Source organism: Symphalangus syndactylus, chromosome 14 (assembly GCF_028878055.3).
Source record: "Symphalangus syndactylus isolate Jambi chromosome 14, NHGRI_mSymSyn1-v2.1_pri, whole genome shotgun sequence".
Lineage (NCBI taxonomy): Eukaryota > Metazoa > Chordata > Mammalia > Primates > Hylobatidae > Symphalangus > Symphalangus syndactylus.
Genome location: NC_072436.2, coordinates 24033289 through 24053402, shown reverse-complemented (window position 1 = coordinate 24053402; position 20114 = coordinate 24033289). Strand labels below are relative to the sequence as shown.

The window sequence follows — 20114 nt, the reverse complement described above, 5'->3', positions numbered from 1 at the left end:
GTTTCTGCATTTCATCCTCTACATTCAGAATTTTCCATTTGCTCAGGCCCCCAGCAGGGCGTCTGGCCACGTTGGGCCATGTTTGCATTGCTGGAGTAAAGGATGCCAGCACACTTACCCTTCTACTTCCTCAGGTTTTCTGAAATCTCTGCAGTTAGGCTGTTGGCTTCAGCTTTATCCCTAGACGTATATTGATTTTATTTGCACTCCTGGTGAAGTCTGAATTACAGTCATGACAACTAGAGTTATGTCAACAATATACAAGCCAGGAAGGGCAGATCTCTTAATTCTGCTGGGAGGCCAGTTGCCAAACAATGCATTAAAAAGCTCAGAGAAAGAAAAATGGTCAGCTCAGGGCTCACTGTTGCTCTTGAGCCAGAGATCCTAGCTGGATCTTGGGCAAGCCAGACTTCTCAGCAGAGGAATAGCCCTTCAGAGAAACCCTTCCAAGGGCATGGTTTCAGCTTGCTGGCCTGGCTAACTAGTCTCGTGTGGCCTCTGGGGAGGGTCATCATGTGGCCAACCACCCTAAAGGCAGGAGAGCCCTCCCAGCACTTCTGTGGCTGTCCCAGCATGAACAGTGATTGCCTGAGAGAAAAAGTTCAGATTCTGTATGAAGATGCAAATGCATGGAGTCCTGGGCTGCTTGTCTGCACCAGCTTACCTAACTATCAGCTGCCTTTTTATGTTAGTTTGTCATCTGGCCAACTAGTGCTGGCTACAAGTTGGCCTCTGTCAGTTCTGTCAGTCTTAGTGCTTAATGAGCACAAATGTGAATGAATGAGAGAGAGAACTCTGAATTTTGAATGTATGTGCCTGATATAGTGCTTGGTCTCAAGATACAAACTTGAGCAAGACTTGGTCCTTACCTCCTAGGATCTCATAGGCTAGTGAGGAAGACAGATCAATAAATCCAAGAAGAGGCTGGGTGTGGTGGCTCACACCTGTAATCCCAGCACTTTGCGAGGCTGAGGTGGGCGGATCACTTGAGCTCAGAAATTTGAGACCAGCCTGGGCAACATGATGAAACCCCATGTCTACAAAAAAAAAAAAAATTAGCTGGGTGTGGTGATATATGCTTGTAGTCCCAGCTACTCAGGAGGCTGAGATGGGAGGATCACTTGAGCCCAGGAGGTTGAGGTTGCAGTGAACCATGATTATGCTACTGCACTCCAGCCTGGGCAACAGTGAGACCCCGTCTAGAAAAAAAAAAAAAATTCCAAGAAGAAATGTGTGTGTTAGGTTCCCCAGAATCTGACGCAGCCCCACGGTTTTCAGAAGTTCATTCCTGAAGGAATCTCAGGAGACATGGGTGAGGAGTAGAGAAGGGAGCCAGGGAAGGGGAGGACCCAGCCAAGGGTGTGTTCTCAAGCTGGTGACCACTGTGGGCAGCTGGAGCTTGGTCTTCTTGTGAGCTGGAGGAACATTCTGGAACAGGCTTCCTGTTCCCATAACTCAGACACCTCGGGCTCCCTCTGCAGGATTGGCCTGAATGGAACCCTCAGGTGTTCGCAGGTGTGCAGGACAGAAAGCTCAGGAGATATGGTTGGGGCCCTGTCTGCTGCAGGTTGGAAATTCCAGAGAAACCAAAAGGAGGCACTTGAGTTGGACTTTGAAGGTGAACAGAACAGCAAGACCCCTGCCCTCCCAGACTTGCAGTCAGGTGTCAACGGGTTCCGGGAAGAAAGCTAATGGGGAGAAGGAAGGAGTGTTGGGGTTTCAGGAAGACCACTGTGGAGGATGACTGTGAACAGCAGAAGAGGGAAGGGTGGAGCTGGCGTCTCAAGGCACGAGGCAGGTGGGAGCTTGCGGCAGGCTGGCATGGCTGGGACCGAGGCGGAGGGAGTGGTGGGAAATAAGCCCAGAGACAAGCAGAGCGAGTCTCCTCCTAGCCATCAAAGCGCTCAGCCTTCTCTCTGTCGTGTGTGAAGCCAGTGAATCCAGGACAGCATCACTGTCTTTTTTTTTTTTTTTTTTTTTCGAGACAGGGTCTCACTCTATCACCCAGGCCGGAGGGCAGTGGCACAATCTCGGCTCACTGCAACCTTCGCCTCCTGGGTTTAAGCGATTCTTCCACCTCAGCCTCCCAAGGTAGCTGGGACTACAGGCGCCTACCACCACGCTGGCTAATTTTTGTATTTTTTTTGGTAGAGATGGGGTTTCACCATGTTGGCTAGGCTGGTCTTGAACTCCTGACCTCAGGTGATCCGCCTGCTTTGGCCTCCCAAAGTGCTGGGATTACAGGCGTGAGCCACCGTGCATGGCTCTTGCTGTCATTTTAGCAGTAGCCCGCCAGCGAGAGCAACGGGACATCTTTGGGGAGGGGTTTTGATGCCGGTGGGCTAGGGGAAGTCCCAAAACGCTGGTGGGACCTCGAACTTAGCCGGTGTCCAGGCTCTTGATACTGCCATAGGAAGGAATTCAAGGATGAGTCAGAAGATAGTGAAAATATGGAGATTTATTGCAAAGTGACCAGTACACACTCAAGAAAGAGAAAGTCAGGCATACTCCAGAGAGAGTGGCGTGCAAGGGGGTTTGGGGCCTGCTACCTTTATGGGCTTCTTTAAGGGGTGGAATATTCCTGAAGATTCCCAGAAAAAGGTGGAGATTTCTCAGAAATGTGGTGCCACCTGTTTTTACACTAAATATTGGTGTTCCTGGAATGACCATGGCCCTGGTGGGTAGAGGATTGAGGATGTTAATGAGCGGACAGTGAGGTCCCAGGTGAAGCTGGGTCAAATCCAGCACCATGTTGAGTCCAGTTGGTCTTAGCCAGCTTGGCCCACATCCTGATGTTTAGGGTCTTGTGGGCCCCTAGCTTACGCAGTTATTTCAACATTTTTTTTTTCTTTTTTGCTAGTCCTGTGAAACTGCTGCCTGGAATTTTCTGTTCTCCTGCTACCACCTTGTATTATTCCTGTTTCAGTTTTCTTGAAGTAATAGCAGTTGAGCTGGGACCTGAAGGAGTGGGAGAGGTCAGCCAGGCTAGGGGTGGAGGAGAAACGGCAGGCCAGGGAAGACAGGGTCTTCAGGAAGACGGAGGTGCTGACCGAAGGTCTGGAGGTCAAGCCTCGCACTGCATCTGATCTTGCCCTGGCGCCCCTGCCCACCTGGAAGTCCTCTATGGTTCTTTGTCCCCCTGCCCTCAGGCATCCCCCGCCCCCAGTGACGTAGCTGCTCAGATATCCACTGGCTGTCTCCCTCAACCCCAGCATTGATTAGACCCAGATTGAAAGTGGGACTTGCTCAAAGCCAGGCCCAGACCCCTGAGGTTGCCATACTGTGGAGTTTCCTACCTTAAAAGAGCTGATTTCGAAAACTCAGCATTGGATGGCTCTGTGTCCTTTGGCAGCAAGGCCTGCAGGTGGCAGCGTGGAGATGGGCTCAGGAAGTGTGTTCTGTAGTGGGAACAGAAGTGCTGCTCTTGATGGGAGCAAGGGCATGAAGATGCTGGGTCTGCTCTGATCTCAGGGCTGGCTGAGGCTGGGGAGAAATCCATTCCGACCTTCTGGGCCAGGCCACTGAGAAGCCACCTCTCTGATATGGATGTGGTCAGCCTGCCCTGGACCCCACACACCGGTCTGTCTCCTTCCCAACCAGCTGCCTGCTCTACCAGCCTCCAGAAACTCAGCTCTGCTTCTGGCTGAAAAGAATCTGCCCAGACAGAGCAGAAGCCTATGGCGTCCTCTGCCCAGCTTTACCTTGTGTGAGCAGGTGTCTCCTTTGTGGATGTTCCTCTCAAACCTGGTGATTGATTTGAGACCTGAGGCCAAGGTCATATTGCAAATAAGTTCAGAAGTACTTGAATATAAAAATGCTTCTGTCAGCCTTTAGCCTGACTGTGGGCAATGTCTCATGCTTATAACCAGACTAAGATGATAACATGAAACTCACAAGGCCGTCGTTAGGTTATGTCTGCAGTGAGGCGGTAGATGGCAATGTGTGTGAAAAGGTCCCCTGCTGGCCGGGCGTGGTGGCTCATGCTTGTAATCCCAGCACTTTGGGAGGCCGAGGCAGGCGGATCACGAGGTCAGGAGATTGAGACCACGGTGAAACTCCGTCTCTACTAAAAATACAAAAAAATTAGCCGGGTGTGGTGGCGGGCGCCTGTAGTCCCAGCTACTCGGAGAGGCTGAGGCAGGAGCATGGTGTGAACCTGGGAGGCGGAGCTTGCGGTGAGCCGAGATTGCGCCACTGCACTCCAGCCTGTGCGACAGAGCGAGACTCCATCTCAAAAAAAAAAAAAAAGAAAGAAATGTCCCCTGCCTATCTGGAGGCTCATCACTGCATCAGCCCACATCCCCTGACTGTGCTGGTGAAGTGTCAAAGGAGGAAGGAGGAATGACTGCCTGGGAATGTCAGAGGAGTCCAGCATAGCTGGGTAGAACCACATGCTACAGTTGGAAGCTGGGCATTCATTGGTAGTATGAATAGCAACTTCACTCAGGTGAAAGTGGTTTTCAACAGTTTCAAGCACCTCAGATCAGCAAGTCAGTTGTGTTTGGGTGTTTTCAGGTGTTATTGTGAATCCTGAGAAAATACAATTAATCTGTGCCTCTTTCTGATAACTTTTTTCTTATTCTAAGTCAGAAGTGCAGAGCAGGGTGGCATAATCGGTATTCTCATCTCAAATTTGCACTTCCTATCTATTCTTTTAAATTTAGACACAGCCGGTCGGGTGCGGTGGCTCACGCCTGTAATACCAGCACTTTGGGAGGCCGAGATGGATGGATCAGGAGTTGGAGACCAGCCTGGCCAACACAGCAAAACCCCATATCTACTAAAAATACAAAAAAATTAGCTTGGCTTGGTGGCGTGCACCTGTAATCCCAGCTAATCGGGAGGCAGAGGTTGCAGTGAGCTGGGATTGCGCCACTGCACTCCAGCCTGGGCGACATGAGCGAAACTCTGTCTCAAAAAAATAAAAATTAAAAATTAAATGTAGACACAGCCTAGGAAGTTTCTCAACTTAGAATCGTTGCTGGGGCCAGTGTTTAGAGGACTGGGCTGGCCCTGCTGAAGTGGGCAGGCCAGTATGTGTAGCATCACAGTTCCTGTTTTATCTTTATGGGCCTTCTACGTTTCCAGTGGCCCCAAATTCACAGGTGTTTCCACTACATGCTGCCAACAGAGGTGGAACTCAACTGTGTTTCACACTTTCAGTCTGGAAGCAAAAATATCAGGGCAATCTCTCCCTCATGTTTTAATGTCTCTGGTCAAATGGGGGCACTCAACTCATCAGAGCATGTTCACAAGCCCTGAGACTTCATCCCTGTATGAGCGAGTTATTCTTTTTTTTTTTTTTGAGACAGAGTCTTGCTCTGTAGCCCCAGCTGGAGTGCAGTGGCGCAATCTCACCCACTGCTGCCTCCGCCTCCCAGGTCCTGGTTCAAGCAATTTTCCTGCCTCAGCCTCCCGAGTAGCTGGGATTACAGGCACGTGCCACCATGCCCAGCTAATTTTTGTATTTTTTTAGTGGAGACGGGGTTTCACCACGTTGGCCAGGCTTGTCTTGAATTCCTGATCTCGTGATCCACCTACCTCGGCCTCCCAAAGTGCTGGGATTACAGGTGTGAGCCACCATGCCTGGCCACGAGCAAGTTATTCTTATCGGAGAAAAGCATCGCCAAACAGCACAGCATCTGATACGCACATTTGGGCTTCAGTTCTGTATTTGTTCAGCCAGAGAGCTGAGTGCATGTCCTATGCCAAGTACTGTTACAGTTGGGAATCTGGACACAGCTGGCAGTGTCACAGGGTGAACCCCAAAACTGGGGTTCAGCCTAAGAGGCCACATGGGTTCTTGGCTTTGGGCAGGAGGGAATTCAAGAGCAAACCTACAGAGTAAACTGAAAGCAAGTTTATTAAGAAAGTAAAGGAATAAGAGGGTGGCTACTCCATAGGCAGAGCAGCCCTGCAGGCTGCTGATTGGCTATTTTTGTGGTTATTTCTTGATCAAATGCTAAATGAGGGGTGGATTATTCATGAGTTTTCTGGGAAAGGGGCAAGAATTCCTGGAACTGAGGATTCCCCTTTCACACCATGTAGGGTAACTTCCACATGTTGCCATGACATTTGTAAACTGTCTTGGTGCTGGCAGGAGTTTCCTATAGCATGCCAATGTGTTATAATTAGCATACGATGAGCAGCCAGGAGACCTGAGATGGCTTTCATTGTCTTGTTGGTTTTGGCGGGTTTTGGCTGGCTTCTTTACCACAGACTGTTTTATTAGGGGTTCTTTGTGACCTGTATCTTGTGAAACCAGTCCTGCTGAATTCCTGTATCAGCAGGGACTCCTCCTGCAAATGCAGAGGCTCCCCAAGAGAGCACAAGGGGGCTCAATCAGTACTTGTGGGTTGAAGGCATGGTGGTGCTCCAAGAGGGACGACGGATGATTCCTTGGAAGAATTCTCTGCTGCTGATCCATAGTAGAGCCCCTTGAGTGCCTTCCTTAACCTCCTTCACCATCATCTTGGTAACCACCGAGGTGTTGACTGGAGTGAGTTCCTGGCAAGAGCTCCAGAGCTCAGGTCTGCTGCACTAGGGAGGGAGGTGCACCTTCTCATTAAGAATGGGCGGGGCACAGTGGCTCATGCCTGTAATCCCAGCACTTTGGGAGGCCGAGGCAGGTGGATCACCTGAGGTCAGGAGTTTGAGACTAGGCTGCCTAACGTGGCGAAACCCCGTCTCTACTAAAAATGCAAAAAATTAGGCGTGGTGGTGAATCCTAGCTACTCAAGAGGCTGAGGCAGGAGAATCGCTTGAACCTGGGAGGCAGAAGTTGCAGTGAGCCGAGATTGCGCCACTGCACTGCGCTCCAGCCTGGGCAACAAGAGCAAAACTCCGTCTCAAAAAAAAAAAGAATGCATCCAAGGCAAGAATCATTGCCCTAGGGCTCAGGGATGTGGCTGTGGAGGTCTAGCCAGGGGCCAGGGTCCTGGACGTGTCAGCAGCTAACGCTTCTTACAACCAGCTCCTCCCCGTCAGGCAGATGTTCAAAAATCAGTCTTGTGCCAGGAGACTCGGCCCACTCCAGGCCTCTGCAGGGCTCTTTCGGCAACAGTGAGACATCCGTGGGTTTATTTACCTGCCTTTTTCTGCTGAGCCCTTTTACCTTTTGCCTTTGACATGGATTCTGAGGCCCTGGTGAGAGTTGTGAGGGCAGGGCCCCCTTTAGAGCTTCTGAAAACTCCTCTGGTTGCTCGCCCGCCAGGCATTGACCAGATATTCTTCAGTCACAAAGGGCATCTTGTGCTCCTTTTTTTTCTTTTCTTTTTTTTTTTTTTTTTTTTTTTTTTGAGACAGAGTCTTGCTCTGTCTCCCAGGCTGGAGTGCAATGGCACAATCTCAGCTCACTGCAACCTCTGCCCTCCGGTTCAAGCGATTCTCCTGCCTCAGCCTCCCAAGTAGCTGCGATTACAGGCACGCACCACCATGCCCAGCTGATTTTTGTATTTTCAGTAGAGACGGGGTTTCACCATGTTGGCCAGGCTGGTCTCAAACTCCAGACCTCAGGTGATCCACCCACCTCGGCCTCCCAAAGTGCTGGCATCTCTTCTTATGCACATCACCATGTCTTTTTGTGAGTTCAACTCTTGATTTAAAGGAAAAAAAAAAAAAAAAACCCAACCCCTGTTCTTACTGTGCATTTGGAAATAGCAGTGAATCATCCCAACAGCTTTGCCATTTTAAGCAGTTCCTCTCCAGAGAACATTTTCCTCCCTTTTGGTGTGGGTACAAGTTTTCCTTTATGCAGATTAATTTTAAATTGGAAAATCTACAAATATGAAAAGCATCAGTACACAGTTTATTTCCTTTATTATGTTCATGGACCCGAAGCACTCTTTTTCCCAAGAAGTCAACTTTGACATACTAGAATTACAACCAACTATGCCTATACGGATCCCCACGCCATCAGTTCTAGGTTGACTATGTAAAGAGTTGTCTCTTAATAGGGAGAGCAGTTTTCTGCTACTTTGCAGACCTTCCCCGTAGGGTGAGTGTAGCTGCTGATATCTGAACAGACACTCAATCCTCACCCTTTGTTCCTTTCCTCACCCCATCCCACCTCCAAGCAAACATTAAACTCAGTTACAACGTGGTGGTTTCTGTCACTCTTTCCCCAGAAAAATGACCCACATGTTTCCCATTTGTGCTTGTTATTTAGAAAGCCAAACTTGGCCCTGCTGGCAACAAAGTCATCAGTCCCTCTGAAGACAGGAAACAACCTTCCAACAACCTTGACCGAGTGAAACTCACGGACTTCAATTTCCTCATGGTGTTGGGGAAGGGGAGTTTTGGAAAGGTAAGAGGACAGTCTTCTGCAAATTGCAGGGGCTTCTGCAGAGTATGTCAAATCAGTTTTGTTCTCCCCGCAGTTTCCAGAATAGCACATTAGATTTCCCTGTGATTCGAGGTCAGGAGATTGAGACCATCCTGGCTAACATGGTGAAACCCCGTCTCTACTAAAAATACAAAAAATTAGCTGGGCGTGGTGGTGGGCGCCTGTAGTCCCAGCTACTTGGGAGGCCGAGGCAGGAGAATGGCGTGAACCTGGGAGGCGGAGCTTGCAGTGAGCTGAGATCACACCACTGCACTCCAGCCTGGGAGACAGAGCGAGACTCTGTCTCAAAAAAAAAAAAAAAAAGATTTCCCTGTGATTTGTATAGTCGTCCAGAAGACCACCAGGATGGCTAAATGGTAGAAAGGAGAGGTTTATTGGTGATAGCAGTTTGCAAACCCGGAAAAGAAAGTGTGGTGTGAAATGAAGGTGCCCTCTCTTTGAGGAGAGAAAGGGCAGGTTAGGTTTTATGCCTCACAGGGTCCATGTTACACAGTAGAGTCATCCATATTCAACAGGTTTGGGGGGAAAGCTATACTTATCTGTGCGGGAAGCCTTGCACAGGCACAATGGATGAACATCTATGTAACATGCATCTCATGTTCACTTTGGGGTGGGGACTTAGCATTAAAATGAGGTGGAATTTGCCTAGGCACGGTGGCTTATGCCTGTAATCCCAGCACTTTGGGAGGCCAAGGCAGGTGGACCACTTGAGGTCAGGAGTTTGAGACCAGCCTGGCAAAAATGGTGAAACCCCATCTCTACTAAAAATACAAAAATTAGCTGGGTGTGGTGATGTGCACCTGTGATCCCAGCTACTCGGGAAGCTGAGGCAGGAGAATCGCTGGAACCTGGGAGGTGGAGGTTGCAGTGAGCCAAGATCATGCCACTGCACTCCAGCCTGGGCAACAGAGGGAGACTCCGTCTCAAATAAATAAATAAATAAATAAAGGTGGAAGTTGGCTCTTTAGATCAAAAGGTGAACCACAGGACCCAAAAACAGTTTGTGTGCAGGCTCTGCAAGCTGCTGAAACTGGCTTAAGGTCTGCAGTTGCATCACAGAAAAGAATGTTTGTAAGGCCAGCCCTCTGTCCAGTTTGAGTCATAGTGATCTGAGTTGTCAATCAAAGTTAGGAGGGGCCTGACAGCTCGTACTGCTAGGGAGTTTAGCGAGAGTGGCTTATCTTGTAGCTGTAGGGATTTAGAAATTTGCCATGCCAGCTGGGCCCTGAATCCTCAACCCATAGATAACTATTTCCTTAACTTTAATGTTACCAGAAAGGGGTCCTGATCCAGACCCCAAGAGGAAGGTTCTTGGACCTCAAGCAAGAAAGAATTCAGAGCGAGTCCACAGAATAAAGTGAAAGTCAGTTTGTTAGAGAAGTAAAGAAATGAAAGAACAGCTACTCCATAGGCAGAGCAGCAGCATGGGCTGCTTGACTGAGTATACTTAGAGGTATTTCTTGATCATATGCTAAACAAGGGTTTTATTATTCATGAGTTTTCTGGGAAAGGGGTGGGCAATTCCCAGAACTGAGGGTTCCTCCATCTTGTAAACTATATAAGGTAACTTCTGGGCATTGCCATGGCATTTGTAAACTTTGGGGGCGCTGGTGGGAGTGTCTTTTCACATGCTAATAATGCATATAATAAGCAGTGAGGGTAGCCAGAGGTTATTCTCATTGCCATCTTGGATTTGGTGCATTTTGGCTGGCTTCTTTACTGCATCCTGTTTTATCAGCAGGGTCTTTCTGACCTGTGTCTTGTGATACTAGCCCTGCTGACCTCCTGTCTCATCCTGCAACTAAGAATGCCCGACCTCCTGCGAATGCGGCCCAGCAGATCTCAGCCTTAGTTTTCCCATCCCTTATTCAAGATGGAGTTGCTCTGGTTCGAATGCCTCTGACATTAGGGTCCATCTTAGTTGATAAAGAGGCATCTATTTGGTCTCTCAGATCAGAGTGCACAGTCCTCACCTGGTTTCTACTTCCTTAAAAACAACTGCATCCAAAAAGCTATAGTGGGTTCACTGTGTGTTACTATTTCTCAGTGTTCAGAACAGAGGGGATACTCTGAAATGCTGGTTGATGAATTGTTTTCACAACTAAAAATTAAATGTTCACTTGTAGTAAGCAAATACAATCATTAAGAGATACTGACATGGGGTCTTCAGCAATTTGCCTGTATCTTATTTGGTTTCTGTGGCCCCACATTTCGTAGACCCAGAAACTGATTTCAAGCCTAGGTTCTTGACTTGAGAGATTATAAATGTCAGTCAGCTTTCACTCTAAGGATACTCCTGAAAAATGTGCATAATTCCAGACTAATCCTGATACAGAATGTTGAGTATTCATTTTAGCAGCCAAAATAGTGCCATCATGTGGCAGTGGCCTATACCATTTACAAATCTTGGCAGCGTTGAAGTTTCGCAAATGCTGGAGAGACTGAATTTGTAGTGATGTGTAGAATTTCCAAATTTGCACATAAAGTTTAATATTTTTATGTCCCGCATTGACAAAGGTGCACAAACTGTCACTGAGCCATCATCTGGCCTGGTTCCTTCCCTCCGCCCCCCAAGATGTGTGCTTACAAGTGTTCAGGTTGTTCTTGACGTGTTCTCAGGTGATGCTTGCTGACAGGAAGGGCACAGAAGAACTGTATGCAATCAAAATCCTAAAGAAGGATGTGGTGATTCAGGATGATGACGTGGAGTGCACCATGGTAGAAAAGCGAGTCTTGGCCCTGCTTGACAAACCCCCGTTCTTGACGCAGCTGCACTCCTGCTTCCAGACAGTGGTAAGGACTCTGGGGATCCCTGCAATGCAGCACCCAGCTCTCAGAGCTACGCCTCAGCCCAAAGGTTCTTAGCATCCTTGTTCCTTTGGAGAAGGCTGGAGAAAGGTGTGATGTGATGTCAAGCAGAGGTGACTGGGGACCACCTCTCACCTCTCTCACTGGTAGATTTGAGGCATGCCTTCTCTGTGATGTCCTCTGCTTGGCATTCATGCCATTTAATTCAGCAAACATTTCTTTTTCTTTTTCTTTCTTTTTGAGACAGGATCTCGCTCTCTTGTCCAGGCTAGAGTGCAGTGGCATGGTCACGGCCCACTGCAGTCTCGAGTAGTTGAGACCACAGATGTACCCCACCACACTCAGCTAGTTTTTGTATTTTTAGTAGAGATGGAGTTTCGCCATGTTGCCCAGGCTGGTCTTAAACTCCTGAGCTCAAGCAATCCCCCTACGTTGGCCTCCTAAAGTGCTGGGATTACGGGTGTGAGCCACTGTGCCTGGCCTCAATTCAGCAAATATTTCCATGAAAGGTTTTTCTTCATGCCTGGTACTGTGCTAAGACTTGGGGATACAAAAAAAAAACTCACAGTCTTGGCTTTTTTATTTTTATTTTTTGAGATGGAGTCTCGCTCTGTTCCCCAGGCTGGAGTGCAATGGTGCAATCTCTGCTCACTGCAACCTCCACCTCCCAGGCTCAAGGGATTCTCCTGCTCAGCCTCTCAAGCAGCTGAGATTACAGGTATCTGCCACCACGCCTGGCTAATTTTTGTATTTTTAGTAGAGATGGAGTTTCACCATGTTGGCCAGGCCAGTCTTGAACTTCTGACCTCATGTGATCCACCCGCCTCGGCTTCCCAAAGTGCTGGGATTACAGGCATGAGCCATCACGCCCAGCCACAGACTTGGCTTTTTAAGACCGCTGGTTCTGCTGCCAAACATGGCATTGGAGCATAAGGAGACTTGATTTTGTAAAAGAGCATGTTCTTGTTCAATGTCACACAACAGGGATTGGAAAACTGTGGCCTGTTCTCTATGGCCCGTGAGTTTAGGAAAGGTCACAATAAGGAAATCCAAAGAGTCATATATCGTGACACGTGAAAATTAGGTGACATTCAAATTTCAGCATCCATAAACAGCTGTTTTGGGACATTGCCACACTCCTTCCTGTACCTGTCATCTACAGCTGCTTTTGCACCATGAAGGCAGAGTTGAGTCGCTGCAAGAGACACTCACAGCCTAAAATATTAATACATACTGCTGGCCCTTTATGGAAAAAGTTTGCTGAGTTATGTCATAAAGTAAAACTAAATAGAGGACAAAAAAGAACATTCCAAAGCACTAATCAGTCCGTTGCAGGGCTTGCAGGTGGCCTACAAGAAACATAGACGTGGCCGGGCATGGTGGCTCACGCCTGTAATCCCAGCACTTTGGGAGGCCGAGGTGGGCGGATCACGAGGTCAGGAGATCGAGACCATCCTGGCTAACACGGTGAAACCCCGTCTCTACTAAAAAATACAAAAAATTAGCCAGGCATGGTGGCAGGCGCCTGTAGTCCCAGCTGCTCGGAAGGCTGAGGCAGGAGAATGGCGTGAACCCAGAAGGTGGAGCTTGCAGTGAGCCGAGATCGCAGCATTGCACTCCAGCCTGGGCGACAGAGCGAGACTCCATCTCAAAAAGAAAAAAAAGAAACATAGACGTTTAGATGGCACCATAGTGAGACATTGCCAAAGCCGGTCTTTCCACTCCTCAGAGGCTGTCCATTTTAAATATGACTCCATAATCAGTAGCTATAATTGATGCAATTATTACTATTTTCAACTGCCCATTGATCGACTGTCTGTCTTATGCCTCTTTGAAAACTCTTGGGAGGAGCCTCTCAGTGCTTTTGGGTTTTAGAATCTCAAAATGGCTTTGCAGCCACACGGAGCCTCTGGGTGTGTAGCAGCAGCCGCGGAGTCAGGCGCCGGCCACTACGTGTCAGCCTAGCACTGGCGGCACGTTGAGCTTCCTGCTCCCAGCCATTCCCACTGACTGTGAATCAAGTCACGCCCGGGAGAGACAAGAGCAGCATGCTCGGAAGAGACAACCACAGCTCTGAATCCCAGCCCAGAGCCTGTAACCCTGGTTACCCTGATTAAGCTCTGGAAAGCTACAAAACAAAGAAATGAAGATGAAATTAAAGTTCATAACAGGAAAGCTAGAGATTGGGGCTCCCAGGGTTGCTTCCTGGCTATTAGCACCAGCTTCATCATTTTTTTTCTCCCTGTGCAGCACTTTAATGTTTAATATCCTCTGTGAAATGGGGATGTTTTCTAGCAGAGAGCAGAGGTCATTATTTCACTGTTAAACCCCTCCATCTTCCTATCTGTCCCAGCATAATGTCCTCATGAATATGCAGATTTATTTGGGTCTATGATACATGCCCATCATGGGGCCAACACTTAGCCTACCCGTGACAGAGAAAATAGAAAAACAGTGTTTGGGCATATTACAGATGCAAAAGAACATTTGATTAGCCTATCCATTTAGAGTCCCCTGTCCCATTTCCAGTAAATATCATTGAGCATGTGTAATCCTAAGCCTGAGAGATGTGTTTTCAGGAGTATCCATTTAAACACGATACTACATTAGTATGGCACGCCTCCCAGACACTGCAAACCAGCCTTTAAACATTTTGACCATGGAGAAGCACTAGTTAAAATAAAATAATTGCCTTATGTGGATTCCTCACACCATCCCTTACTTAGAAATTTGTTATATGTATAGGAAAATAGGGAAGAATGTTCGAGGCCATTACTGTAATAGAGAGTATATGTAACAGGAAGGCACATTGATGGAGAGCCAGTATTTCAGGGTTATGTAATGACTTTATACTTCCCAAGGCCCTCATGCAGTAGGGTTTATTACTTATTCTTTGGAAAAAAAAGTGAAAGAGCTCTAAACTGAGCACATCTGCCCGTGCAGTCCCCATTTAACTAATGAGAAAGCAAAACACAACCTGTGAAGAGTAAAGGAAGCCGCTTGGCTGGGGAGGAGCCCTGCTCATGTGTTGAACCTTGGTCTGCAGGATCGGCTGTACTTCGTCATGGAGTATGTCAACGGTGGGGACCTCATGTACCACATTCAGCAAGTAGGAAAATTTAAGGAACCACAAGCAGTGTGAGTATTATTTTTAAAGTCCCTTAATTTGAGCAACCAAGTTCTACCAACTGGAAACTTTTTTTTTTTTCCTTGAGATGGGAGTCTCACTCTGTCACTCAGGCTTTGCCTCCCAGGCTCAGGTGATTCTCCCACCTCAGCCTCCTGAGTAGCTGGGACTACAGGTGTGCGCCACCACACCTGGCTAATTTTCTGTGTTTTTGGTAGAGATGGGGTTTCACCATCTTGCCCAGGCTGGTCCCGAACTCTTGAGCTCAAGCTGTGTGCCCACCTTGGCCTCCCAAAGTGCTGGGATTACAGGCGTGAGTGAGCCACCATGCCCAGCCCCAACTGGGAACTTCTGCTGGGTGAAATGGGAAAGTGGGATTCCGCCCAGTTTTAGGTTGAATGTTATAAACCTAAACATGGGAGGCGGGGGGCAGATATACTGGTAGGATCCATCTAAGATGGTTCCTAAGGAGCAGTTTATTCTATTTCCAATATTTCCAATAAACTGGAAATGCTGCCATATCCCGTCATCACCCAGGTCCACCCTCATTGACGGAGTTATTCTTATCTATTGAACAAATGGTTATCACACCCCTGCTCTGCACCAGGCACTGGGGGTGTGAAAAGAATGAGGTGCTCCCTTTCCGGAGGGAGTTTACACTCCACCCTGGAGTTGGAGAAGTCACCTAACAATTAACAGTGTGTTGCTGTAACTTTAGAGACTTGCACAGGATACCAGGATACCACGTAAGCCCCTAAAAATTAGGGGGAGAGGGAAGTGCACCCCCACAAAATGACCGGCTCAGAGGTGGGGGAAGAGCCTTCCAGGAAGAGATGTGAACAGAGGCAGAAGCAAGTCCAGGGAAGCAGCCTTGCAGCTCAGCAGGTGTGGGAGATGCTGTGAGATTATTTGAGGGGTGGGGGAGGGGGGAACGTGGTAGGTGGGGCTCTGGGTGAAGAGCCTGGTAAGGAGCCTGGCTGCGGAGGAGGGAAGAGGGAAGGCACTGCAGTGGGGCTTGCACCATCAGATTCAGTTTTTGCAGAGCTCTCTGGGGGAAGAAGAAAGCATGAAAGGGAATGGTAGAGGCTGGTGCAGGTGCTGGTGAGACTCTTTGTAGATGAGAAGGAATGGAGCTGTGGTTAGGGCTAGACTTGGGAGCCAAAGAGGAATAAGTGTCTTTGAAAAACACCCTGGAGGAAGAAAAGCAGAACTTATTGACTATGGAGGAGAGAAGAGAGAAATCTCTTCCAGTGAGACTGCATTTTAGGCTTGGGTCAGGGCAGCCACCAAGGAGGAGGTGGTTTGGGGGGAGATTCATGAGCTCAGTTAAGAACGTTTTATTGGAATGCACCTTGCCTGACGGGATGCAGGAGTCGGCAGCACAGGAGGAAGACATGGGCTCCAGGTGAAAATGAGAGATTCATCTGAGGGATGTGGGGAGCTGGGACTTTGGTGCCAGAAAACATCATCTCACCTCTCAGGGGCCGGGAAGTCTCAGGAAACACCAGTGGAGCAAGCCTAAACAAAGGGCGAGTTTAGTTCCCCAGTGAGGAAACCTTGTGGGCATGTACCCTGATGAATGAAGTCAGCACCTGTTAATAGGATTCTGGCTGCTGTGCCATCTAAGAGACAAATTGGAAGAATTTTTGGCCTGTGAGGGATTATCCACCCTAGGGAAGATTAACTGAAGGCAGAATAGGGAAGTCTTTGGTTGCAAGCTTTAAAAGTGTGAAGGGGGATTTTTCTGCCCTTATTGATTGTTCCTTTTAAGTTTTCAGAAATGCCTGTTATTTTCTTCTGTCTTATGTTGTATTTATAAAGCCTTAAAATACTCAGATTATAAAATAAAGCGTGGTCACACAGGACTATAAAGAGCAGGTAGCACAGAGTCACCCTGTGTTATAAAGTCACATAAAGGTGTCTGGTCCAATATCCTTTCATTATATTATTTGTGTTGCAGAAACGTTTAGAAAAGCATGAAAAATAATGTAAAGATCACCTGTAGTAATCCCATCTCTTCACCCTCCCCCTTCCTGTACTCTTCTAGCCTTCAGAGGTGGCCCCTCATTAAGGGTTTGGTCTTGATCATTAGAGATTTTTTTTTTCTCCTCATGTAGACACGTGTGCTTATTTTGAGCCTCCTGCATGTGATATTTCCACAGGCACAGTCTTGTGGCTTCTTGGACTTCAAAGACTCCTGAATGCTATGCAGATTTTTAAATATTCGCCCCCTTTTACTCTGAGTTTCAGCTGTTAATGTATTAACAATTTTGAAGTGAATAAAAAGTTACTGCTTTTTATTATGAATTATTTAAAAGAGTAAACTCAGATATGAATCATGATGTGTGTCTCATTTATGCCAACACTTGCAAGGAATGAAAACACTAGCTAAAGGGTTCATCAACCACTATACTTTGCCTTCCAGAGAGTAATTGTATTATATTTTCAAACACCAGTGTATTCTGCCAGTGAATAGGAAAATGGAAATTTTCTCTACACTGCCATACTCCTGACATAGAATAGTCTAACTGGTATCTACCCTTTAAATGATTGTATTAGAAATTACTCTGCAGGCAATAAGCTACTTGTCCACCTTCCCCATACAAGAATAAGAAGCTGGTCTCATTGGTTTTATTAGCTGTCTCATTCACGGATGAGCTAGAGAACAAAGTGATGGAGGGAGGACCAGGGGTTGGAAGAACACGTGCAGGCGATGCTGGTCTCTGAAAGCCTCTGGGTCTGACATTCTTTACTCTTTGATGCTTGAACTTGAGAATGAAAAGTATACAGGCATCTAAGGAAGCAAGTGAGAAACCTGAAGCCCATTTTCTTTTGCAGATTCTATGCGGCAGAGATTTCCATCGGATTGTTCTTTCTTCATAAAAGAGGAATCATTTATAGGTGTGTATTGAAGCCCTCCTACCAGCACCTCAGCAGAGAGGTTAGCTGGGACTCTGTGGGCATGTCATTCTGGAATGGCGACTTAAGACGCAGAGTTGATAACCCCCCAGGAGGAACAGAGACCTGCTGGGACCCTCCTTCCTCCTCACCCTGGAGGCAAATCAGAGCCACCTTCTGATTTCTAGACCTCAAAGATTTTATATCTTGTTTCTGCTTTTTGTCGTGTCAGCTACTCGGGAGGCTGAGGCAGGAGAATGGCGTAATCCCTGGAGGCAGAGCTTGCAGTGAGCCAAGATCACGCCACTGCACTCCAGCCTGGGCAACAGAGCGAGACTCCATCTCAAAAGAAAAAAAAAAAGAAAACACATTTTTCTCTCCATTGACAGCTCCTTCCACTGCCTTTTCTTTGGAATGGAGGTCAGGGAGCAATGGAAACTGAATTCCTGTTATAGATGTTCAGCAGAAGAACACAGGGAACTGGGGAGAGGCAAGGAAAAAAATCTGTTGAATTAAATTCTGCTCGTTAGTAGCTCTGCTGAAAGTCTGGTGCCAAAGAAGGAAGAATTTCTTCCAGTATTAATTGAAGCATAATTAGAAGGATATATGGCACAGGCAGAATGGAAGGGACATGCGTATGACCCAGTGAAGTGGTTCTAAACCCATGATTTTGCAAACCTGGTCATGTGTCAGACCCCCCGTGTGGGACATGAATAAATCAAATGATTGAGACTTCCCCAGATGTGCTCACTTGGAAATCTCTAGAGTCACAGACACAGGCAAGATTGGGAATCACTAGTCCAGTCGTTTAGTCATCCATTCAGTATGCATTTAAGCACCTGCTGTAGCCCAGGCACAATATTAGTCTCTGAAGATATCAACACACAGTAACTCTTGATACTGCTCTCCAGGGACTTACAGTTAATATTGCCATTGAGCTGACCGGTATTCAAATATCGTTCTATTTCACCAGCTCCAAAGCAAACTATGTTATGTCATGGAAAGGACTCTGATGTTAACCTGGTTCCTTGCAGGGATCTGAAGTTAGATAACGTCATGTTGGATTCAGAAGGACATATCAAAATTGCTGACTTTGGGATGTGCAAGGAACACATGATGGATGGAGTCACGACCAGGACCTTCTGTGGAACTCCAGATTACATCGCCCCAGAGGTAGGAACCCCAGTGATCGTTTTCTCGACCAGGACTCCCAAACTGTAAACACAGCCCTCTCATGGGATATGGGGTCGCTAGCAAATCATAAAGTCAATGCATGGTCACAACCACTAAATGGACTAAACTGGACAAAACAGACTAAAATAGAGGAAATAGGAGAGCCCATTGCACATAGTAAGGTTGTGTCTTGCTTCCTGAAACTGTTGTTTGCTCCATGTGAGCCCGTTGCTTGGGAAAATGTATTTGTTACATGGTCGTGGTCAAAATAATTTAAGAAACACTGTTGGCTAGGTACGGTGGCCCACACCTGTAATCCCAGCACTTTGGGAGGCCGAGGTAGGTGGATCATAAGGACAGGAGTTCAAGACCAGCCTGGCCAACATGGTGAAGCCCCATCTCTACTAAAAATACAAAAAAAAAAAAATTAGCCAGGCATGGTGGCGCACACCTATAATCCCCAGCTCCTCAGGAGGCTGAGGCAGGAGAATCGCTTGAACCTGGGAGGCAGAGGTTGCAGTGAGCTGAGATCACGCCATTGCACTCCAGCCTGGGTGACAGCGAGACTCTGTCCCCCCAAAAAAGAAATACTGTTGAGTGGAGGGAATTGATTGTGAAAATACTCTGCCTGGAAAGCAGGGTGAGGTGGTTGCAGTGATGGCATTTTAGCAGCATCGCAGTGATGACTGTTCTAAACTGCATGTTGTCTGGTCTAGGAAGAATGTATCAGTGTGGTTCTAAGCAAAATGGTTCCAGGACTTGTACCGCGCTGCTCTGTTTTTGTTATAACACTTACTGAGGATTTTTTTTCCTGTTTTATGAAACATGCCACATGTCAATGATAGAATGGGTTGTCACTGTAATCACTGTAGAGCCAACTTTCCATCCACACACAGTCCTATGGATGCCACAGTTTTTTCCCATCTGAACCCCAGCATGGTGGAGACCAGTGGATCCAAAGCTGAGCCAGCTTCAGCTCTTCATAGTGCCCTCAGATGAGCTGTTGGCAGCCGGTCTCACATTTATTCAACAGATTACCCTGTGCATTTATCTCAGAGACAGTAGGGATAGTGAAAAAGGCACCCGCAAGCTCAGAAGTCAGATCCATGTGAGCTTCAATCTGGAATCTGTTATTTACAGACTGTGGGAACTCAGGTGAGTTACTTAACGTCTCTGAACACCATTTCTTCAGCAGCACGTTAGGGATGATACCCTCCTTGTAGAATTGCTGTGTGGACTAAAGTGCCTAATACAACATTTTGCATCTAGTAGACCCTCCATAGTCATTATTCCAAAAGGGAAGCTGCTTTTTATTCCTTTGTGAAGACCTTTTAGTTTTATGATATTTCAAGACAGTGTGGACACGCAGACTTCATTTAGAAACTTAAATTCTGAATCGCATAGCCAGAGGTGATATGTGATCTTGCTGCATAACTTACTGGGATTTTCCCCCAAAAGAACTCCCTCATTAGTACCTCCAGACATGAGGTGAAATTAAATAGTCTTATTTTTCAAATATGAGGAATAGACAGGGTACTGTCAGAAATACAACCTCCTGATGTAGTATTTATTCTGAAGCCTGTTTCTAGATGACAGGTATTAAGCAGGCTGTGATTATGCGCCATTCAGGCTTCATTTAACAATTCAGCAGATGCTGTAAAAGCTTAGTGGCGGGGAATGGCAGCATTTTTAGGAATAAAGGTGGCATTGAACCTCATCTCTATTAAGACCAGGTCTCTCCTGTTGCGACAAATAGCTCTTTGT

The 20114-nt window shown here is 47.3% G+C and overlaps 1 protein-coding gene across 3 annotated transcripts in view; it reads left to right on the top strand.

Annotated features, from left to right (window-relative positions):
• PRKCA (protein kinase C alpha) overlaps positions 1–20114 on the top strand; it is a 508353-nt gene that overhangs the window by 423553 nt on the left and 64686 nt on the right. For all 3 annotated transcript variants that reach the window (XM_055243384.2, XM_055243385.2, XM_063617498.1), the window contains 5 exons: positions 8168–8305; positions 10964–11137; positions 14199–14290; positions 17118–17180; positions 18212–18350. In XM_055243384.2, the coding sequence (XP_055099359.1) occupies positions 8168–8305; positions 10964–11137; positions 14199–14290; positions 17118–17180; positions 18212–18350 (606 nt within the window). The remainder of the gene's footprint in view (positions 1–8167; positions 8306–10963; positions 11138–14198; positions 14291–17117; positions 17181–18211; positions 18351–20114) is intronic.